At 62.5% G+C, this 22,589-nt stretch overlaps 1 protein-coding gene across 2 annotated transcripts in view; it reads left to right on the forward strand.

The window, feature by feature from the left end:
* The window catches only part of KIF21B (kinesin family member 21B), a 44,150-nt gene extending 23,087 nt beyond the window's left edge, over positions 1–21,063 (forward strand). The window contains exons 11-36 of one of the 2 annotated variants that reach the window (XR_012766198.1): positions 513–737; positions 1,043–1,124; positions 1,564–1,681; positions 1,987–2,178; positions 2,806–3,005; positions 3,158–3,265; positions 3,695–3,763; positions 4,098–4,327; positions 4,727–4,874; positions 4,972–5,166; positions 6,297–6,398; positions 6,535–6,700; positions 7,396–7,456; positions 7,777–7,834; positions 8,352–8,557; positions 9,042–9,116; positions 9,262–9,375; positions 10,050–10,088; positions 11,913–12,049; positions 12,338–12,518; positions 13,410–13,574; positions 14,112–14,229; positions 15,653–15,823; positions 16,306–16,505; positions 16,949–17,211; positions 17,776–21,063. Coding sequence is in view for 1 of the 2 variants with exons in the window: in XM_075442976.1 (XP_075299091.1) it covers positions 513–737; positions 1,043–1,124; positions 1,564–1,681; positions 1,987–2,178; positions 2,806–3,005; positions 3,158–3,265; positions 3,695–3,763; positions 4,098–4,327; positions 4,727–4,874; positions 4,972–5,166; positions 6,297–6,398; positions 6,535–6,700; positions 7,396–7,456; positions 7,777–7,834; positions 8,352–8,557; positions 9,042–9,116; positions 9,262–9,375; positions 10,050–10,088; positions 11,913–12,049; positions 12,338–12,518; positions 13,410–13,574; positions 14,112–14,229; positions 15,653–15,823; positions 16,306–16,505; positions 17,776–17,830 (3,415 nt within the window). In the remaining variant the exon portion in view is untranslated. The remainder of the gene's footprint in view (positions 1–512; positions 738–1,042; positions 1,125–1,563; positions 1,682–1,986; positions 2,179–2,805; positions 3,006–3,157; positions 3,266–3,694; positions 3,764–4,097; positions 4,328–4,726; positions 4,875–4,971; positions 5,167–6,296; positions 6,399–6,534; positions 6,701–7,395; positions 7,457–7,776; positions 7,835–8,351; positions 8,558–9,041; positions 9,117–9,261; positions 9,376–10,049; positions 10,089–11,912; positions 12,050–12,337; positions 12,519–13,409; positions 13,575–14,111; positions 14,230–15,652; positions 15,824–16,305; positions 16,506–16,948; positions 17,212–17,775) is intronic. The other variant, XM_075442976.1, reaches the window with a different exon arrangement.
* The last annotated feature ends 1,526 nt before the right edge of the window (positions 21,064–22,589 follow it).

Here is a 22,589-nt window from a genome sequence, read left to right on the forward strand (position 1 = left end):
CCGCAGATATTTGTAAGCATTTCTAAGGTCCCCTCTCAGCCTTCTCTTCTCCAGGCTGAACAAGCCCAGCTCCCTCAGCCTCTCCTCATAGGAGAGATGCTCCAGTCCCCTCCTCATCCTTGTAGCCCTGCGCTGGACTCTCTCCAGTAGCTCCTCATCTTTCCTGAATTGGGGAGCCCAGAAGTAGCAGCTGACTGGATTCCCAGCCTTGGGGCCGGGCAGTGCTTTGGCCCTTGTTATCCTTTGTGTGGCCATTGATGGAGGGGGAGGTCATGGTGGGAATTCCCAGTGTCTCCCAGGGCCTGCTGGCCCCCGAAGCTGGGTCCATCCCAGTCTCTTGCACGATCCTGGGACTCTGTCTTGCAGCGTCCCGGCATTCTGACCCAGCATGAATGGGGATGGCTTTGTGGTGACTATCCCTGGCTCACACCATCCTCAAACCAGGCAAGATCCCCTCCTCTGGGGACAGTGGGATGTCCCCTCTTTGACCACATTCCCTCTCTGCTCCCTAGGACCAAGCTCCTGGAGAGCGAGTCCATGAACGAGTCTCTGCGTCGCAGCCTCTCGCGTGCCTCTGCCCGGGCCCCCTACTCCGTGGGCCCGTCCCCAGCGGCTGCCTTGGCCGGGCTGTGCAGCCCCGCGGCGCCCGCGGAGACGGAGGCTTCCGATGTCCTCCGACGGGCCAAGCAGGACCTGGAGCGCCTGAAGAAGAAAGAGAGGAGGCAGCGGAGGAAAAGGTGAAGGTGGCTGCCGTGCGGTGTTGGACAAGGGGAGGCTGCGTGCTGGTCCCTGTGTGTCCTGGGGGGGTTGGGGATCCCGCTTCCCCCACCCGTGTGAACGCCAGAGCACGGGACAGAGCCCGGATGCCTGGGGTCCCCTCCCAGTGCTGCCGTGCCCTTGGTCTCCTCTTCACCCACCACACAATCCTGGAGGCTGTTTTCCTCAAAGGGTCCAAAAACAGGAGGTGAGGGGTGCCCTGACAGGACCTGTCCCCAGGGTCCCCCACGCTGGGGCTCGCCAACACCCCTCTGCTCTCCCCCAGCCCGGAGAAGGAAGCGTTTAAGAAGCGGCAGAAGCTGCAGCAGGACAATGGGGAGGAGACGGACGAGAACGAGGTGGAAGAGGTGAGGGGGCTTCGAGCTCGTGCCGAGGTGGGTGTTTGGGTGGGGAGCACTGTCATCGCCCGACGTGGGAGAGCGGCCAAGCCCAGCCCGGCCCTGCAAGCGGACTGGGGGGTGTTGTGGAGCTAAGGACTCGGTGCTGGAGCAGGGGGGGACCTGGCTGCTCCCCAGCCGCTGTGGAGCGAGGAGCCCACGTCTTTTTTGGACTTGGTTTCAAGAAGTGCAGGTGAGGGGCGGGTTGGATGACTGCATCCAGCTGCTCAGCTGGGAGGGGACGGGTGCAAGGACGGATGGGGCGCAGAGCTGCTCCTCTCAGAGCCTGAGTCCCGCTGTGGGGCTGCAGCCCATCGCTGTGGGGTGAGCTCAGGTTTGGAGAAGGGAGGAGCCGCAGAGAGAAGGGCAAGGCCACGCTGCAAGCTGAGGTTAGGCACTCGTCTCTTAGGAGGAGGAGGAGCAGGACGAGAGCGGCTGTGAGGAAGAGGATGGACGTGAGGATGAAGATGAGGACTCGGGCAGCGAAGAGAGCCTGGTGGACTCGGACTCGGATGCAGAGGAGAAGGGTAAAGCCACGCGTGCAGCCCAGGGTCGGAGGGTACATTTGCTGGTGTCTCCTGGCACCGAGCTCTGGTCCTGGGAAGGAAGAGTCTGCTGGGACACCCCAGCCACGTCTCCTCTGAGGGGCTTAGAAAAGCACCGGGGGCTGCGGGGAGTGTCCAGCGCTCTTTGGGGTGCTGCCGCTTCCCAGCAATGCGGGTTCCCGTCGTCTCCCTCTACCATCTCCTTGTGCCGTGACTTGGTGGGGCTGTGGGAGCGATGTTGTCCCATCCCTCCCAGCCTGACTGTCTTCCCCCCCCCCGGTCTCCAGCTGTGAATTTCCAGGCCGACCTGGCGGACCTCACTTGCGAGATAGAGATCAAGCAGAAGCTGATTGATGAGCTGGAGAACAGCCAGCGGCGCCTGCAGACTCTCAAGCACCAGTACGAGGAGAAGCTGATCCTGCTGCAGAACAAGATCCGGGACACGCAGCTGGAGCGGGACCGGGTCCTGCAGAACCTCAGTGAGAACCGCCTCACCCCTGGGATCCCATCCCTGCTCCTGCCCAGCTGACTCAGAGCCAAAGCATCCCCCCCGCCCCCCGGCACTCAACGCTGGCACTTGCAGAGCTTTGCTATCCCCCTGGCTCTGCCTGAGCCCCTGGGACCCCCATGACCCTGCCTGTCTTGCTGGGGGAGAGGGACTGGTGAGCTGAAGAGCTCCTGACCTTGCTGGTGCTGGAGAGGTGGCTGGAAAGGACAGCGAGGCAAAGCCTCTCCTAGCCTTGAACACCGCTTCATGAGGTGTGGGGACGCCTGGGGAAGCTGGGGGCCACGTGAAGACCCCAGAGACCTAGAGGTGTATGGAACAGTAGGCGCAGCAAGGCAGGATCACCTGTGCACGTGGCTGTAGGTCTGGGTCTGCAGCTGTAACCTGCTGTCACCCCCTCCCCACCCCCGCTGAGCGCTGACCCAGCTCTTCCAGTGGGTGCCCCAGACAGACCCCAGCCTGGGATGGGGCAGAGCAGAGGGGTCGGGGGGGTCTGGTGGGGTGGGGAGGGGGCACTGCCCAGTGCCTCCAGGCAGGGTGTGCAGGTGTGGCAGGAGCCCAGTGTGCGTGGCCATCGCAAGCCCTCTCCTCGCTCCCCCAGGCACCATGGAGTGCTACACAGAGGAGAAAGCCAACAAGATCAAAGCAGACTATGAGAAGCGGCTGAAGGAGATGAACCGGGACCTGCAGAAGCTCCAGGCAGCCCAGAAGGAGCATGCTCGCCTGCTCAAGAACCAGTCCCGCTACGAGCGGGAGCTGAGGAAGCTGCAGGCGGAGGTGGCTGAGATGAAGAAGGCAAAGGTACCAGGGTGGGGAGGGCATCCATCCCTGGGGCAGTCTGGCTTCCTGCTCAGAAGCGATGGTTTCCACTCTTTGTGGCGAGTGCAGGACATCTGTCTGTCTGTCTGTCTGTCTGTCTGGTGGGTGGGACAGGCGGTACCTTGCCCTTCCAGGTTGCGCTGATGAAGCAGATGCGGGAGGAGCAGCAGCGGAGGAGGCTGGCAGAGACGAAGAGGAATCGGGAGATCGCGCAACTGAAGAAGGAGCAGCGGCGGCAGGAGGTGAGAGCCCAGCCTGCCTGCGTGCCACTGGGCATCCCCGCGCGGGGGGCAGCTGGGCTGGCTGGGGGGGCTGTTTGTCCTGCTCTGACGCTCCGAAGTGCTCATAAACATCAGTCGGTCAAGCTCAGAGCCCTGCTGCACCCGTGGCCTCACCAGGGCCTGCGCAGCCCCAGCAGAGCCGGCTGAATGGGCTGCCCAGAGCTCCCAGTGCGGCCGTGGGAGATGCCGTCAGCTCCCCGCCGGGCTCGGGGGTCGGTGTGCCATCGGGGCCAGCCCACGGCTGGACACCTGCGGGCTGTTGGAATCAGAAGTGAGACTGGTCACACCAGAGTAACTGCTCCAAGCGCTGGTGGTGGGAGCCCCGGCACTGCGACCATCGCTGGGGTGTCTGGGCGGGACCCCAGGAGTGCTTCTCTCTCTCTTGTGCAGTTTCAGATCCGGGCTCTGGAGTCTCAGAAGCGGCAGCAGGAGATAGTGCTGCGGAGGAAGACCCAGGAGGTGAGGGGAGGGATGGGGGGGTTGCCTCCACGTAGCCCCCAGCCCCTCTGGGGGTCCTGGCCTCCGCGTGTCGCTCAGAGACACCGCGTCCCCTGGACAGTGCCGGCCCTGGGAGCAGGCTGCCCCAAAGAGCAGAGGAATTGCCCACGTCCTGGGGCAGCCGAGCCCGGCAGCAGGGGATGAGCTGCGAGGGAGAAGGGGAAAGCCCATGGGGCACAGATGGGCCTGGGGCTTCAGGTCCCGGAGCTGCCGCTCTTGGTTGCACAGGGGCCTGGGGGTGACGGCGACAGGTTTGGGCTGGGGACGCCTGTCTGACACCCTCTCCTCTGCGCAGGTCTCGGCGCTGCGGCGTCTCGCGAAGCCCATGTCAGACCGGGTCGCGGGCAGGGCGAGCCAGAAGCCGGCCATGCTGGACTCGGGCGCGGAGGTCTCGGCCAGCACCACCTCCTCCGAGCCTGAGTCCGGTGCTCGCTCCGTCTCCAGCATCGTGCGCCAGTGGAACAGGAAAATCAACAACTTCCTGGGAGACCCCTCGTCCTCCGTGAATGGGGCTCGGCCCGCCAGGTCAGGGCAGGGGCTGCGTGGGTGGGTGGCGAGGTGTCCCAGGGCTCCCGTGTCTGGCTCTTGGCTGGTGGCAGAGGTTGAGGGCCAGCTTCTTGTGGTGCGTTTGGCCCATGTTCAACCACTGACCCGGTGACAGGCTGTGCTGGCAACCTGACTGGCTGTCACTTGGGCTTGAGCCCAGTGCTGGCCTTCCATGAGCGTGAAGCTCCACGGTACAAACCCTGTTGGGCTCATCTCTTGTCCCTCTCTTTGCTAAGGGGTGATGGAAAAGTTGGGCAATACAGAGATGGTGCAGATGCCTCCTCCGCTCTCAGCCAGCCGGAGCCCAGGCATCCTTTTGGGCCAAGCACAGCTCTCCAGGCCCATCGCCCACGTGCGTTTTCTCCCCTCCGGCTGTAGGAAGAAGTTCCCCAAGAAGGGGACGAGCCAGACCTTCAGCAAAGCCGCCCGCCTCAAGTGGCAGTCGCTGGAGCGGCGCATCTTTGACATCGTCATGCAGAGGATGACCATTGTCAACCTGGAGGCTGACATGGAGCGACTCATCAAGGTGACACTGGCGCTGGGGACAGAGAGGGCTGGGTGGTGGGTGCGGGGCAGGGGGACAGCCGCACCGACAGTGCCGATCCCACTCCCTCTTCCCCCAGAAACGCGAGGAGCTGGCACTGCTGCAGGAGGCATTGCTGGGCAAGAGGGCAAAGCTGCAGGCAGAGAGCCCCAAGGAGCAGAAGGGGCTGCAGGAGCTCAACGAGGAGATCGAGGTGCTGGGGGCCAACATTGACTACATCAACGACAGCATTTCCGACTGCCAGGCCACCATCATGCAGATCGAGGAGACCAAGGTGGGTGGCTGGACTGGGCCCAGCTGGCGGGGAGACAGCAGGAGCATCCCTGGGAGCTGAGGGTGTCCTCGGGCGTGGCCGGGCTGGGAGTCCCCAAGTCCTCCTCTGAGCTGTGCCGCACACGCCGTGGGGCTGCACCCACACAGTCGCTTCTCGTTAAGCGGTTAATTGTGGAGAGGAGTGCGGCCAGGTCCTTGCATGTCCACGGACAGGCTGCTGGTGGGTCCATGGACAGGCTACTGGTGGGTCCATGGGCAGGCTGCTTGTGGGTCCATGGGCAGGCTGATGGTGGGTCCATGCACAGGCTGCTGGTAGGTCCATGGACAGGCTGCTGGTGGGTCCATGCACAGGCTGCTGGTGGGTCCATGGGCAGGCTGCTGGTGGGTCCATGCACAGGCTGCTGGTGGGTCCATGCGCAGGCTGCTGGTGGGTCCATGGGCAGGCTGCTGGTGGGTCCATGCACAGGCTGCTGGTGGGTCCATGCACAGGCTGCTGGTGGGTCCATGGACAGGCTGCTGGTGGCCCGCGCCCCACCACCTCGGGATTTGGGGAAGCTGCAGCCCCCCTCCTGCCCATGGGGCTGGTGGTCACTTGTCCCCGTGGGAGCTTCGTGAGCTGGCAGCATCCCGGGGAGGACGGGCTTTGTTTCCAGCAGCAGCCCTGCAGGTTTTGGGTCCGGTCCAGGCGCTGGGCACAGCGCAGAGGCGCCGGGCGGCTCCCGGCTGCCCTCTAGTGGCTGCGGCCTGGCCAGAGGCTGCGTGCGGTCCCCAGCTGGTCCCCAGTGTCGCCCAGACTGGTGGGGAGGAAGGGGCTGTCCATCCAGAAGAGCCTCTGGGCCGGTGACCTGACCTGCTGTGGGGTCGGGTGAGGCTGGTGCCTGCAGATTAGCGAATAATTAAGCGTTGGCACTCGGGTTCCTGCAGTAACACAGAAGCTCTTCGGGTTGCGTTGGCCATCTCCATGGCTGGATCTCCCCAGCATCCACTGGGCAGACCTAGGAGAGCCAGGGTGGGGACTGGGCAGTGCTGGCGGTGGAGGTGCTGTGCTGGCCACGGTGCCCATTCTGCCCATCCCACGCCCAGCGGCAAAGCTCCCCCGCTGCATCTGACGCCCGTCCCTCCCCGTTCCAGGAGGAGCTGGACTCCACGGACACCTCGGTGGTGATCAGCTCCTGCTCCCTGGCCGAAGCCCGGCTCCTGCTGGACAACTTCCTGAAGGCCTCCATCGACAAGGTGCGCAGCCACGCTGGGACCCGGATGCACGATGGGGTTTCCCACAGCTGGGGAGGGCAGCAGGGCGTGGGGGTGGGGAGGTGGTGATGGGACCCGAGGCACCCTCCTGAGGCACGGCATGGCCGTCCTTCCCCAGGGGCTGCAGGTGGCACAGAAGGAGGCCCAGATACGCCTGCTGGAAGGGCGCCTGCGGCAGACAGACGTGACCGGCGCCTCACAGAACCACGCTATCCTCGACGCCCTGCGGGAGAAAGCCGAGTCGCACCCCGAGCTGCAGGCCCTGATCCACAACGTCCAGCAAGGTGGGACCCGGGACTGGTGCATCCTCAGAATGGATGGGGTGAGGTGCCCACTCGCACCAGCCCCCAGGAAGGTGCCATAGCAGGGACTGCCATGCCCAGCACTGCCTCGAGGGTGGTGCTGGGTGGGGACGTGTGCTCCAGCCACACAGCAGGGACAAGGACCAGCCCCCCTCAACTGAAGGGTCAAGTGAACAAGTCTTACGAGGAGCGGCTGAGGGAGCTGGGGCTGTTCAGTCTGGAGAAGAGGAGGCTGAGGGGAGACCTTCTCGCTCTCTGCAGCTCCTGACAGGAGGGGGGAGTGAGGGAGGGGGTGGTCTCTGCTCCCCAGTAACCAGCGCTAGGACGAGAGGCAATGGCCTCAAGCTGCGTCAGAGGAGGTTCAGGTTGGATATTGGGAAAAATTTCTTTACTGAAAGAGTGGTCAGGCATTGGACCAGGCTGCCCAGGGCAGTGGTGGAGTCCCCATCCCTGGAGGGGTTCAAAAAACATGTAGACATGACACTTCAGGACATGGTTTAATAGGCACGGTGGTGATGGGTTGATGGTTGGACTTGATGATCTTGGAGGTCTTTTCCGACCTTCATGATTCTGTGATTCTGACTGCCTGGGCTGCCCCTCCACCGCACGGTTCAGAGTGGGCTTGGCACGACGGGGTCCCCTCTGCGCTGCTGATGTGCTGTCTCCCTCCTGCACAGAGAACGGCTACACCAGCACGGACGAGGAGGTCTCAGAGTTCAGCCTGGCTTCAGATGGGAGGTGAGTGCCCAGCCCAGTCCTGCCTGAGCTGGAGGTGGCTGGGGAGGCCAGGGGTGGGGTGGGATGACTGATGCCACCCACAGGGCCTCGCAGATGGACATGGATGAACAAAGCCCCACCTAAGCTTTCCTGTGGTGCCCAGCCCTTGGAGACGGGACCAGAGGTGTCTCTTAGACCCTGGCAGGGAGTGAAGACTCGGTCACCTTGGAGAAGGGGTGCTGGGGAGCAGGGGGTGACTCAAGTCTGGTGGGCCAGTGGCAACTGGGTTTCTGTAAGGAGTTTGGCACTGAAGATCCATCTCTGCTCCCATCTCCTTGCAGCGTCTCCCAGTCTTTCACCATGAAGGGTTCAGCAAGCCAGGATGACTTCAAGTTCAAGGTTAGTTGGCCCTTCTGTGAGGCCCCATCACAGGAAATGGGAGGAGGGGTGGAGAGGCACGCTGCTCAGCAGTGCTCCGGGCCTCTGCTCCGTAGTCTGACCCTTGGAGAGCCAGGCTTGGCATAAGGCATTAGGGGTGGTCTCTGGGTGGGGTCAGCTCTAGGCAAGGAGGAACCTGGGCCTCCTGGTCCTGTGGTCCACTGAAGCACCAGGGACTTGGGAAACATCCACCACACCAGCCAATACCCTCCAGACGTGAGTGGGCACCCAGGAGGTCCCTGTGCAGTGCTGCATCCACGGTGGGCAAAGGTGGAGGGAAGCCCGTTGTTCTGCACAGCCTGTCACGTTTGCTTGGCGTACGGAGAGCCGGCCCTGTGGTGGGCATCCCAGCATGATGCCGGGGGAGCTCGATCTCCTGTGGCCAGAGAGCACGAGCTGCTCCACTCCGCAGCTCTCTGGTTGCTCCTGCTGCCCTCTCCCTGTGTTGCCTGTGCCTGAGCCCTCTGCCCTGCTCTAGGGAGAGCCCAAGCTCTCGGGGCAGATGAAGGCAGTGTCGGCTGAGTGTCTGGGACCCACGCTGGACGTCTCCACCAAGAACATCACCAAGTCTTTGGCGTCCCTCATGGAGATCAAAGAGGATGGGATCAGCTTCTCCATCCGAGACCCCTACTACAAGGAGAAGGTGTCACGCACCATCAGCCTGCCCGCGCGAGGAAGCACCTTGTGAGCATGGGGTGATGGATCTCTGGGCGTTGGGAGGTTTGTGGAGGCATGGGCCGGCAGGCGGGAAGCTATGCCGTGGCTGTGGAGTTGCAGAGCGGTGAGGGTGAGACCAGTTCCGCATCTGCCCCGGCTTGTCTGCAGCAAGCAGTGATGGATTTCTCCAGTGGACCTTGGAGAGTGTCTAGGAGTACGTTGGTATCCTCTGCAGATGCAGACATGGGTACTCCAGGAGGAGAGAAAGAAGGGGGGCGTGCAAAGGTCCCCAGCTCACTGCCCTGAGTTCTCAGCCTTCCTGGAGGCTTCTTGGGTTGCCACAAGCCTCGGCGCTCGTGGGATGACTCGAGGCATCCTCTGATCTTGTGACTGTGACTCCAAGGCAGCCCAGCTTCTCCTTGGCTCTGCTGGGGAAGGGCATGGGTGTTCAGCACGGAGGGATCCCGGCGCGGGGGCAGGCACCCACGCTGCTCTCTTTCACTTGCTTTAGCCCCAGGCAGTCTCGTGGCTCGGACACTTCGCCTCTGACAAGGAGGAAGTCCTACGACCGTGGGCAGCCTGCCAGGTGAGCTCGGGAGCTGGAGAGATGGCGGCATGGGCAGGGAGAGGCTTGGTGGCCCGGATGAGCGGGGAGAGATGCTGGCTGGGCCGGGCAGCTGCCAGGTGAGCAATTTCCAAGTCGTGTGTCCCTCTCATCCTTCCCGGCTCAGGCCTCCGGACGTTGGCTTCACGCCTCCCTCATCCCCACCCACCCGTCCGCGCAACGACCGCAATGTCTTCTCTCGTCTCACGAGCAACCAGAGCCAGGGGTCTGCTTTGGATAAGTAAGTCCTGGTGGGGTGGGAGGGTCTGGGGGAGGGGGACCCATTCCATAGCAGCAAATGGCACGTACCGGGCCCCGCGGTGGGGTGTAGGAGCACAGGACCTGGGTTGGCTCCAGCCAGCCTCCTGCCACCGTTTTTGCTCTCTGCTCCTCTCCGTGAGGAGCAGATGCCCTGCGAGGGCAGTGCTGGACCCTTGCCCTGTCCCGCCTGCTGCGTGGCCCCTCCGAGCCGGCCGCTTGCAGGAGCTCGCAGTCCTGGCCTCTGGCTAAGCCCTGCATGCTGGTGCCCGGCTCGGGCCACTGGAAGAGGCTGTGGAGCAGGACGGGGTGAGGTGGGCTGGGGGCTCGCAGGACGCCGACGGGCTGTCACCAGCCCGCGAATGCTGCTCCAGCCTTCCCGTGAGCAGGTCGGGCAGCTGCTCTCGTCCTGGAGCACTGCTAGCAGCACTGACGTTCCCTGAGGGAGACCTGCTGTCTGATCCTCACATGCTCTCCTCTCCTCTGCCCTGTCCCCTGGTTCTCCACGTGTGCTTCTCTTTCTCCCTTTCTCCTCTCCTCCTTCTCTCTGTCCTCCACTGGCTTGGATGCAATAACAATCCTCCATCTCCGACTCCTCTGCTGTCTCTTCCAGTCTGGGTTTTCTCTCCCGTAATCCTGCTAATTTTCTGCCCCTAGGTCTGATGACAGCGATTCCTCTGTCTCGGAGGTGCTGAGGTATAGAGAACTTTCTATTTATTATCCCTTCCTCCTCTCCTCCTCCTTCTCTCTGTCTCACGAGTCTGCTCTCCCCTGTCCCTGCATGCTCCCCCTGCACCTTGCTGCTCTCCCCCACCTCCCAGCTCATGCGTGTTGTCCCCTCCTGGCATGCCACCTCCCCTGCCTGACACTGGCCCCTTGGGTGGGAGCTCAAACCGTTCCTGCTCTGCTCAGCCCTTGGAGACGTGGTGCTGGGCTCACCGATGGGCGCTGGCTGGTTTGGGCTGGCAGCATGTTCTGCTCCGTCTCTGATGGGCTCTGGTGAGCATGACGCTGCCGTGTCCCACCCTGTCCCCCAGCTCTCCAGCAGGACGGTGTGATGCTGGGGAAGGGGGCAAGCAACCCTTGGCACTCCCAGAGTCTCCTGCCTGCAAGCATCTTCCAGGCAAATGGCTCAGGTGCTCCCCACGCCCGGTGGTGCTGCCCCGGCGCTGGGTTGTGGGTGGGTGGGTGGATCTCTTCCCCGAAGAAGCTGAGTCAAACTGCGGTGCAGAGCTCAGCCTCGGGGTTAAGGTGCTCCTGGGCTTGTCCCACTACACCCTCCTGCCTACGCAGGTTTCCCAGCATGAAGGCCGCCTTTCCCCCATCCTGTAGGAACATCAGCCCCCCTGGCACCCGGGTGTCCCCTGGCATTGCACCCGGTCACTTCGGCGGTGGCACCGGACGGGTCTGGGCTGCGTCACGTTGGGCACTCCACAGTCAGGCAGCAACCAAAGTCCATCCATAACTTCTCACCCTGAGGAACCGGGATTTCCATTTCGATTCAGTGTCACCTCCAGACTGGTGGAAACTCCAGGGGTCAGGGGAGGGCTGCGTAACTGGAGTTTGTAAGCACAGCTTCCAGCTGAGAAAGGGAGATCACATGCGTGTGATTTCCAAACCCAAATTAATGAGCCTGTGTTTGTCCTCATGACTAACGCAAACCTTACGTGGCCCTGCTCCAGCCCCGTGCCTCAGTTTCCCTGGTTATAAGAAGAGATTAGCGCAACCCGAGGCCCCACAGATGCTGGGCTTTGGGGTGCCAGATGGGAAGAGCCATTGGTGGACGTGCATGGGGAGAGCATCCTCCAGGGTCTGGAAGGTCAGGGCTGCTGCTCCTCAGCACCCTGAGCACTGCGGAGGCAGAGGCATTGGCAGATGCCATGACCAGAGGGACAGGTCGCAGGCGTCCCTCAGGGAAGGTCTGGCAGGGGTAGGTCCTCTCCTGCCCAGAGCCAGCGGTGGGTGCAGGGCTTCCGCAGCCGTTGCGACAGGGACGCTGGGGGCAAATGCCGATGCTGTCCTTTGTCATCCTTGTGGTCTTGTAGAAAGGAGCGGGGCCCTGTGTCCAAATGTCCCCTGCCACAGGCTGGCAGCCTCCGAGGAACGGGAGTGCTGGATGTGGAGACCCTGAAACGTTTATCCCAGCAGGGCTTCAGGCCGGTTTGTCCCAGACTGACCCGAGAAGCGATGCGCTGGGTCTCCTGGCTCCTTGGGTCTGCGCTGGCCAGGCGTGAGAGGTTCAGCAGGATAGCACAGCCCGCGGGACAGCCCCCTCTTTCCCAGTCTGTACTGGTGGGGCAGAGGCAGTAGGCAGGGGCTGCTCCTGGGGGGATCCCCGGGGTTGCCACAGAGCCCTTTGCTCAGACGAGCCGGGTGCAGGTGGAGGGGCCCATGGCACTGCCAGGCGGTGGAAGGTGCTGGGGGTGAGGCAGATCGTGCTCTCTCGTGCCCCTGGGGCTGTGCAGTGCGGTGCCTTTCCACACCCCCCCCCACCACGCTGCTTCTTTCTCTCCCACCAAGGGGCATCATTAACCCGGTGGGTGGCACCAAGAATGCCCGGACAGCCCCGCTGCAGTGCGTCTCCGTGGCAGAAGGACACACCAAGCCTGTGCTCTGCCTGGATGCCACCGACGAGCTGCTCTTCACCGGGTCCAAAGGTGCGTGGTGGACAGGGAGGACGTGGGGGCTGCTGGCCTGCAGGTGCTGTGGGAGCAGGCTGGCGCGGGGGAATACGTGAAGTGCCGGCCACCATGGGATGGTTTCTCCTGGGCCTGTCTCCTGCCCTCAGTGCTGAGCCTTGCCCTGCAATGCCCTGGTGCTGGGGCTGGCTCCCTTCCTCTGGCACTGTGGGTGGGGGGAGCCAATGCTCAGGAGGGGTATTGCCCCCAAGGGACCAACCCCCCCTCCCCAGCCTGACACTCTTGGGCACATTCCTCCTCCCGCAGACCGGAGCTGCAAAATGTGGAACCTGGTGACGGGCCAAGAAATCGCTTCCCTCAAGGGTCACCCGAACAACGTGGTTTCCATCAAGTACTGCGGCCACACGGGACTGGTGTTCACCGTGTCCACGTCGTACATCAAAGTGTGGGACATCCGGGACTCGGCGCGCTGCATCCGCACCCTCACGTACGTGGCAGGCGGGAGCAGCTCAGGGGGACCTTGGGCACCGCGGGCAGCTCTGGCTTTGCAGACGCCCATCCCAGGACCTGCTGGGGCTGGGGCCAGGGCCAAGTACCCGCTGCTGCAGTGCCAGTTTGCAGGGCTGCATCCTTAGGCAGTAGGGAGGCTGGGAGAGCGCTTGGGCTGAGGGGACCCGTGGGGACCTCCCGCAGCGAAGGCTCAGGGTAAAGAGCTTTGAAGAGGTTTGCAGCTCCTGCTAGGGGTGGCCAAGAGAGCCAGTAGCTCCGTAGAGGAGGCACAGCCCCTAAAAGCATCGTGGCTGAGCCAGTCACAGGCTCTCCAGTGGGAAACTCTGATCTTTATGAGGAGTCTGAGGATCAGAAAGGAGCACGGGACAGACTGTAGCTGTGGTCTGCTGGTCTGGAGCAGGGCTCAAACATTAGGAGAGTATGGCAGACCAGGGTTACCAGCTCGCTCGAGCACAGAGTGCTTTTCTTCATCCAGCCTCAGCTCATCTGCCCGGGCCTGAAGGTGCTTCTCGCTTGGTGCAGAGGCCAAATACCTCTGGCTCCCTGTGCTGACCACCAGCACTAGGCAGCTTTTCTGTAGGAAGCAAAGAGGAGTGGGAGGAGAGAAGAGCAGCCCTCAAACGGAAACAGGGGCAGGATGCTCCATGTTATGCACGCACCCAACATCTTGGCTCCCTCTGCAAGCAGGGCACTGGCCTCGGGGACAGAGGTCTCGTTGATCCCATCGTGGCCAGAGAGATGGTGATAGCCCTAGGGCCCTTCCCCAACATGGGACCCGCCTGCCAGCCTGGAGCCAACAGCCCCACGCGTTCCTCAACGGCTCTGATCTCCACTCATCCTCCCCGCCCTTGACCTCTCTCTGCCTTAGATCTTCTGGCCAGGTGATCTCCGGGGATGCGTGTGCCGGGACCACCACCCGCACCGTCACCGGTGGGCAGGGGGAGCACCAGATCAACCAGATTGCTCTCAACCCCACTGGCACCATGCTCTATGCTGCCACTGGTAACTCCGTCCGCATCTGGGAGCTGAGCAGGTGAGGGGTAGTGCTGGGGTGGGCAGGACAGCTTGCGGGTGTCACTGTCTGCTCGGAAGGGCCTGAAATGACTCCCCCCAGGGAAAGCCAAAGCCTTTTTAGCAATGGAAGTTGCCTGGAGTCAGGACTTTCAGGACCCTTTCCTGTGGGACCCAAGGGGTGAGATGAGCAGCAGTGGAGCTGCGTGGGGTGGGGGTTTTGTCCGTGGTCTGGGCAGAGTTTAGAGGAAGGGGAAGGACGTGTGGGACGAGGAGCAGTCACCACCTGGTCTTCCCCTTGCACCCCTCCCTGCCAGGTGGGCGCTGGGCTGCTGACCCCTTGCCACAGCCCAGGCTCTGTAGCCAGACGTCGGTGTGCCCCGAGGCTGCCTTCCTTCCCTGGCATCGCCAGCAAGAGGGGTGTCCCTGCTCACAGTCCCCCAGGGGAACAGCCCCTGCCGGGGGGCTCCGGGGCTGTGGGGGTCTCCACCTGGGAGAGGCTCTCGGAGGAGCTTGGGCAGCCGGGGGGCAGCTGCCTGACCCTTGTTGTTGAACTCAGGTTGCAGCCCGTCGGGAAGCTGAGTGGCCACATCGGGCCGGTGATGTGTCTCACAGTAAACCAGACGGCGAGCAACCACGACCTGGTGGTGACAGGCTCCAAAGATCACTACGTCAAGGTACTGTCCTGCTTGGAGAACACAGCCCTGTGTCCTGTAGGGAAGCCCAGATCGTAGAATCATGGAATCGTAGAATCAGTAAGGTTGCTAAACCATGTCCTGAAGTGTCATGTCAACACATTTTTTGACCGCCTCCTGGGATGGGGAGTCCACCACTGCCCTGGGCAGCCTGGTCCAATGCCTGACCACTCTTTCAGTAAAGAAATTTTTCCTGATATCCAACCTACACCTCCCCTGATGCAACTTGAGGCCATTGCCTCTCATCCTAGCACTAGTTAGGTGTGAGCAGAGACCAACCTCCCCTCACTGCACCCTCCTGTCAGGGAGCTGCAGAGAGCGAGAAGGTCTCCCCTCAGCCTTCTCTTCTCCAGACTGAGCAGCCCCAGCTCCCTCAGCCGGTCCCCATCAGACTTGTTCTGCAGCCCCCTCCCCAGCCTGGCTGCCCTTCTCTGGACACGCTCCAGCCCCTCCATGTCCTTCTTGTGGTGGGGGGCCCAAAGCTGAACACAGCACTCGAGGTGTGGCCTCACCAGTGCCAAGTACAGGGACACGATCCCTGCCCTGCTCCTGCTGGCCACACCATTCCTGATCCAAGCCAGGATGCCATTGGCCTTCTTGGCCACCTGGGCACACTGCTGGCTCATGTTCAGCCGGCTGTCGACCAACACCCCAAGATCCTTTTCCGCCGGGCAGCTCTCCAGCCACTCCTCCCCGAGCCTGGAGCGCTGCTGGCAGCTCCAAAGGTCTCTTCTCTCCTCCTGAAATCTGAGCCCAGTTTCTCTTTTCACCTCTGCCTGTGAGGTTTTTGCATATGTCCTCACTCCAAATCTTGCCTTTGGCTTGGTCCGCAATACAAATGCACCTCTGGAGATGGATTTGCGTTTCTCTCATCCCTCCGGCTCCCTGGCTGGTGCTTGGATGTTATGGCAGACCCAGATGAGCAGCTCACCCTGTTCTGCTCGATTCTCCTCCCTGATGCAGATGCTTTGTGCCTGCTCGTTCGCAGCTCCAGCACAGCAGGTTGCCCCTTCTTTCTAGGTTTTTGCTGATTTTTAACAGGTTGAATTGGAGCTGCAACCAGAGAAATGAAGAGAGATGGTGAGATGATGAGGGAGGCAGGATCCCACTCTTCTGACAGCTGCAAGCTGTTAGGTTGGCTCATGGAGGGTGTGACAACTCACCATGAGTAAAATGCAGCAGAGCGGGGACTGTCTCTGGTGGCAAATGTGCCCGATGGTGGCAGGACCCCTGGCAAGACCTCAGCCCCGAAAAAGCCTCCACTGGCCAATGCCCACTCCCTTTTCCAGCATCACTCTAGGTGCCTGAGCCTGGAAAACAGAGGGTGATGGCCAAGTTCTCCAAGAAAAGGTCAGCTCTGTTTCCAGTGCCACTTGGGGTCTCTCACCCGCTGTTTTCCTCCCAGGTGTTTGAGATTGCTGAGGGCATGGTGGGCAATATTGGCCCCACTCACAACTTTGAGCCCCCTCACTATGACGGCATCGAGTGCTTGGCCATCCAGGGGGACGTCCTCTTCAGCGGCTCCAGGGACAACGGCATAAAGAAGTGGGATCTGGAGCAGCAGGAACTTATCCAGGTCTGGAGGGGAGCATACAGCACAGGTCCTCGGGGTAACGTGGGGCAGAGGAGTGTTGCTGCTGGGGGTTTGGGGGGACCTTTGTTCAGGGACCTGGTGCCAGTGTCCTGCACGGAGCTAACGAGGGAGGACACTCCCATTCCCGGGAATCTGGCAGTGCACGTGCAGGGTGGCTTCTCTACCCCCATAAATCTGTGCTGCAGGGCACTCAGGGTTGCCAGCTGCCCCGGCATCACTTGCAGTGCCAGGTGGTGTGTTCCTCTCTGAAGAGACAATTGTTGTCTCCTGCCCAGGGGACAAATCAAGCCCTGACTTTTGAATCCATCCCTTTGGCCTCCTAACCGTGCATCACTAGCCCCATGATCCAGATCAGCCCCAGGGCAACAGTGAGGGTCTGAGCCTCCCAGGTTGGGTGCATGAGGCTGCTGGTGGTGCTCCAGATGAGGCTGGTCATGATCCCCGCTCTGTGCTTGTACCTACAGCAAATCCCCAATGCCCACAAGGACTGGGTGTGCGCCCTGGCCTTCATCCCTGGCCGCCCCATGGTGCTGAGTGCCTGCCGAGGAGGCATGATCAAAGTCTGGAATGTGGATACCTTCACCCCGGTTGGGGAGATCAAGGGGCATGACAGCCCCATCAATGCCATCTGCACCAACTCGAAGCACATCTTCACTGCCTCCAGGTGAGCCCTGGGCTTTCTGCTCCCCAGAGCCCCCCAGGGAGGTGGGAGACCCCCGGGTTGACCTGTCATCCCCGGGCCTGGGTGGGTTTGCTCTGAGGGAGCAGGGAGCGTGGAAGGAGGGAAGGGGGGAATCTCGCAGCTTTGTAGTCCCTCCACTCCTTCATCTCATCTTGCCACCCTCAGCCTGCCCCATGGCGCGGCCTGCCCACCGCAGTGCCAAGAGCTGCTCCCCGGCCGTCCCCTGCCCATGTGCCGGTGATGCCCTGGGTGATCCCCCACGCAGGGACCCCTCTTCCCCAGGGCTGGGCATCCTCTGCTGCTCTCGGGGAGCTCTTTGGCAGCAAGACTCTGATACCCTCTTTTCGACCATGTCCCTTTTCTCCCTTCCTTTTTCTCTGTCTCTCTCTGTCTCTGCTCCTCCCCACCTCCCATCTGTGCCACAGTGACTGCCGGGTAAAGTTATGGAATTACGTGCCTGGGCTCACCCCTTGCCTTCCACGACGCGTCCTTGCCATAAAGGGCCGTGCTACTAGTCTGCCTTGACCCTCCTGCTCTCTCTGACTCTCTCGCTCATGCACTCTTCTTCTGTCTTTTCTCTCCTTTTCTCTTTCTCTCCATCTCTTTCTCCCTCTGTCTTTCTCTCTGTTGCTTGCTTTTGCTCCTCTCTTTTTCTTTCTTTCTCTCTGGTCTGAGCTGCTTCTTCACGGTATGAAACTATTTTGCGTTTTTCCCCACTTGATAAATCTTTGCTAGAAGTGACTTGCCCCTTTGTCCCAGCCATACCCCCACCTTGTTTCGGTTTGCTTGGGGTTCTTTTTTTCCCTTGCTCAGTGCCCACATCTACTGTGGCAGCTCCATGGAAGCCGTGGCTTGCATGGATGGTGGGGCGGGAGCTAGCAGCCACCCCCGAAGCATCCCACGCCCTGGGGAGACCAAGCACAGCAACTCCCTGCCGTGTCACTGCTTCCACCCAGCTGGAGCTCACTCAAGGGGTGCAGGAGTCCTGCTGGCGGGGTCACCCCTTCCCTTTGTCCCCAGCTTCTGCCAGTGGGGTGAGCTGGAGGCTGAGCCCCACTGGGCCTGCCTGCTCCCCGAAACGGATGGGGCAACCTCCTGCCAAGAGAAAAGGGCCTGGAAGCCGTGAGGGCTGCATGCTGCCGTGGGCTGGGGGCGGGCAGCGGTCCTCCTCGCGGTGCGGCTCTGCAGCGCGTCTGTGGGGCTCCTGCGGGAAGCCCGGGGTCACGCCGTCCGTCTCGCCTTTGTTTCTCAGCGACTTGACAGTGAAGCTCTGGAGCGGGAGGAGGCTGCCCGCAGGGTCGAACTAAGAACTGCCAAAAGACTGGAAGACCTGACGGGAGGGTGAAGGTCAGGGTACCTCTCCCTTTCTACCAAGACCCCGTCATCTACAGCAGCTCGGCCCAGGGATAGGGATTTCTCTGTGCCTGACCCAACGGGGTGGACAATGTCCCATCTGGTACTTTGAGCACTGCCAGCTCCCGTGAGGAGGCAGCTCCATGGGGCACCTTCACTCCTCCTGAGGTTTCTTGATGGTTTTCCAGTGACCAGGAAATGTTTCACCTCTGTTCTCATCCACCATGCTGCAACATCTGCCAGGACTTCTAGGGGTCAGATCTCCTTGGCTCCTTCTCAGAGACACCCAGTTCCCTCCTGCCACTGTGGGCTCATGTGGCCTCCACAGTGCTGTGCTGCTTCCATCTCTGTTGGCTCCAGGGCTGGTTCCTGCAGGAGTCTTTCTCCACTCCACGGCCATGAGGACATTTGGTGTCTGCTGGCCAGGACCATGGCCTAGAGGGGCTGCTGCTTTGGAGATGTTACTCGGGGGACAGCCTCTCTTCTCTGGGGCTCTACAGAAGGATTTCCAGGTAGTCCCATCATTCCCCATCCTCCGTCTACCTGTCCCCAGCAACTGGAGGCGTGCACCTCTGAGCTCCTTTGCCATGTCCCAGCCATGGAGGTTCAGCAAGCCTGGGAAGATCTGCATCAGACAACTTCCAGACAAACCTGCTGCAGTTCCCTTTGACGTTCTCCAAACCCCAGTCGTCAACTCGGCTGACCCTCAGCTCTCGAGCTCTGCTCCGTGTGCCCACCCTGCTCTGCGGTGGGGAAGGGAGGGGCTGCTTCACCCTGCTCTTGACACCTTGGCCCTCGGCAGGGGTTTTGTGGTGGGTTCCTGCAGCATGTTAACCCCCTGGAGAGGGAAGGACAAAGCAAGATCACAGGACAAAGAAGCCAAGGCTGGATTTGTCAACCCCACCCCTGTGGCCCATCTTGTTTTGCCATCCCTGGGAGCTGTAAATCCTTCCTGCAGGCTCTGCTCTCAGCCTGCTGCCGGGGAGGGGGCTCGCTTGGGTTTGGCCCGCCGGCCCCTGTGGATCCGGGAGCGGGAGGAGCCCAGCAAGGCACAGAGCAGCCGGAGTTCGGGCCAGGAAGGAGTCGGCTGTGCCGGGCGCGGGGCGAGGAAGGGGTTGCACACCCTGGTCTCGCACAAGTCCCCTGATCCACCCCGTGCTGGAAGGACAATCCTGCAGTGGAAGATCTTGCACAATCCAACCTCCATAAAAGCCTGCGGGCTCCATCCAGGAGTGTGTCCCAAAGGATGCAGCTTCTCCAGGCTCCCTCCTCCTCCTCTCCTGTGTAAGGGGCTGGCAGGGCCCTGGTCTCACACTGGAACTTCCCTCCGTCTCTCCTGTGGCCCCTGGGACCATGCCCTGCTCCATCCTGTCCTGGGCCAGGCTCGGCTTCTTGCGGGATGGCCCAGGAGACCCTGGAGTGCTGCTCATCCCTCACATGCTCTCACTTCCCTTCGGTCACAGAAGAAGCAGCGTTTGAACTCAAATTTAAGGATTTCTCCACGTGATCCCACCAGCACTGAACCGAGATCTCAGAGCCCAGGGGCTCCAGGACCTGCCCCACAAAGCACAGACCGTTTTCCCTCGGCTCTCTCCAACCATGGTGACTCGTGGACCGGCCCGGGACCATTTGCCACCAGCCCCTGGTTAAAACCATTCCAACTGGAACCATTCCAGCTGGAGCGTGGGATTTCCCCCGCGTGGGAACTGCGGAGAGGCAGGGCTGTGCACCCTGCGGGTCTGGAGAGGGCGAGTGAAGACGCGCGGGGCACCGTGCCTGCCCGAGGAACGCCCGGAGGTCTTGGGGAGGGTTTCCCTGTGCCATCCTCAGCCGCTTCAAGCTCTGCTTGGCCGGGGGGTGCGTGACTGCCTGCAGCCAGGTGTACCGCGTGCATCGGTATCTGCACCACCACCACCTCCCGCGCCTGCCCGCACGCCTCTCGCCGCTCTTCGGGGGCTCGGGGTCGGACCCCCCCTTGCCTTTCTCCACCCGTTTCTCTGCGTGGGCTGCGAGGGCCTTGCTTGACTTCCTGGGGCCGAGCGGCTGCTCCGGGATGGTGCTGAGCATCCCCCTCGCTGCCACGTCCAGCGGCGCGCTGGGGGGCTTCGAGGATGCTGCGGGCTGCGGGAGCTGGGTGCGGTGGCACAGCATGGGGCGGGGGGGCTTGAAGCGAGGGGTGGCTGTGAGCCCACAGCTCTGCGTGTCTGCGCGTGTGTGCGTCGTAGGGTCTGCGTGGGTCGGCGTTTCCCGCGCGGGAGAGCGTTTCTCGGGTGTTGATCTGGTTTAGCTACCTCACGGTGCAAGCTGGGTGCTGTCGTCACTGGGTTTCGTTTTGGGGATGGGGCGGGGAGTTTGTGTTTTCAGTTTTTTCTTCTCTTCATTGTTTATCTGTTGTGGTTTTGACGCTTGAACTCGTCCCGGGGACACGCGGCCTCGCCCCCGCCTCGCTGCACGGCTGAGCCACCCCTCGTGTCCCCTCCGGGCAGCGCGGCAGGACCAGGGTCCTGCTCCCCCCTGCGCTCCCAGCTCTCCCCTTGCAGGGGGACCCCCCCAGCTGAGTCGCAGCGCTGAGATTTTGTGGGGTGCTTGGGCTGGGGCTCGGCGTCGTTGCTGTTCGTTATTGGGTTGATTTGCAGCCGGGAGGGGGTCCCGCTTGTCCCTTCGAAGGGCGGGGAGGGACCCCTGACAGGCTCAGCTCAGCCTGTGTCCCTGCCTCTGCTCTCACGGATGCTCTCTGTGGGTGCAGGGAAGCCCCTCCTGTCTGGGAAGCGTCCATGGAGAGCTCGTCGCTGGAGTGGGCTGGTCCTGGCCCTCCGTTCCAGAGCCTGCTGCGGGTCGGTGGCAGCCCGGAGCAGCAGGAACCGGTGCTGTGACAGCCTCTGTCCGGGCTGGGGGTGGTCTGTGGGAGAGGCTGGTTCTCGTGTGTGATGTCTGATTTTTCACCCCCAAAACACAGATGAATCTGGATCCCGTCCCAGGCACTGAACGTAAACCAGGGTAACCCTGGAGCCCCCGGACTCCCCCCTGCTCGGGGCCGGGGAGCCGACGCAGGGCTGTGCCCCCCTCCCCTGGCACAGCGGGGTTGGGGAAGGGGCTCGCAGCTCTGACCCACGCTGTCAGCTTGGGGGGGGGGGGGAGGTTCCCCCAAGCACTAAAGCACAAGGTCCCACCGTGCAGGCGGGCTAGCGAGGGTGGCCCCTTGGGCTCTGGGCCTTCAGAGCTCGGACTGGGGCCGTGGGCTTGGACCACCAGGACTTTTGTTCCACGGGTCTGCTCCCTCCAGCACACCGGGGCCAGCTCCCACCTCGGCCGGGGGTGCAGCACTGGCCCCGAGCCCGGCTTTGCACGCAAGGAGTGGAGACAACACAGGAGCCCCCGAACCACTGTGAGCCCCCAGGGAGCCTGGGCACTGTCCCCTCCCCAGCACCCGCAGCTCTCGAGGTGCAGGAGGACAGGCTGGCCCAGCATCGGCTGCTCTGCAGCACCGGGGTCCCGACCCCCCAGGTACGTTGTTCCTCCCCAGGACCTCCGAGCGCGGCTGCTTTGGGGGCTCCGACGCTGCCTCCTGCCCTGGTGCTGCAGACCCCTGCCTGCTCCCCAGGGTGCTCTCCCAGTGCCCCCAGACCCAGGGTGCTCTCCCAGTGCCCCCAGACCCAGCGCCTGCTCCCCAGGGCGCTCTCCCAGTGCCCCCAGACCCAGCGCCTGCTCCCCAGGGTGCTCTCCCAGTGCCCCCAGACCCAGCGCCTGCTCCCCAGGGTGCTCTCCCAGTGCCCCCAGACCCAGCGCCTGCTCCCCAGGGTGCTCTCCCAGTGCCCCCAGACCCAGCGCCTGCTCCCCAGGGCGCTCTCCCAGTGCCCCCAGACCCAGCGCCTGCTCCCCAGGGTGCTCTCCCAGTGCCCCCAGACCCAGCGCCTGCTCCCCAGGGTGCTCTCCCAGTGCCCCCAGACCCATCCTTCCCCTCTCCCATGCTGGGCGAAGGGGTCCAGGTCTGATCCCTGCAGTGCACAGGGCCCCCACATCTTCCCGCTGGAGCTTTGCTCCATCCTGCAGCCTGCACTCCCTCCCCGAGACCCCGTCACCCTCCCGGGGAGGGCAGGGGACCCCTCCACGCGCTGCATTGGTGCTCCAGCTGTAACTGGGAGGGAGCCCAGCACTGCCCTAACCTCCCCCCAAGCCCTGGCCTGGACTCCTGAGTCTCACCCCCAAAAAAGCACAGCCCCGCGCCTTCCTCCTGCCCGCGGGCTCGTCCCTTCACCCGTGACAGCTCTGCCAGACCCAGCACCCTGGGGTCCAGCCCCGCGGCAGGGCGCGGGCAGCTGCAACGTCGCGGCGCCTGCTCCGTCACCCCTTCCCGCTGCACAAGCATCGCACAGCGCAGGTGCCTTTTCTTGCTGGGAGCCGTTTTTCTAAGGGCCAGCTCTTGTGAAGGCTTTTTTTTCTCTGCTGGGTCGTGCGGCCCAGCCCCGCGGTCTGGGCTTGCCAGAGGACAAGGCGTGTACGTAAATTTTATACCTTGGTGTGTCCCTGTAAATAGTGTAAGTTATTTCGGTCCCATGATGTACATGTTTTTTCAATGGCTGTGTTTGTTCCATGCCTTTTTGTCTTCGCAAATAAAATGTGCTGAAACGAAGCGACGGAGCAGAGAGGGCTTTGAAGAGGGGAAGGGCCCAGCCGGGAACCGCCGTGCCATGGCCATGGCCTGGGGAAAAGGCT

The sequence above is a fragment of the Opisthocomus hoazin genome, chromosome 25 (assembly GCF_030867145.1).
Source record: "Opisthocomus hoazin isolate bOpiHoa1 chromosome 25, bOpiHoa1.hap1, whole genome shotgun sequence".
In the NCBI taxonomy this organism is placed as follows: domain Eukaryota; kingdom Metazoa; phylum Chordata; class Aves; order Opisthocomiformes; family Opisthocomidae; genus Opisthocomus; species Opisthocomus hoazin.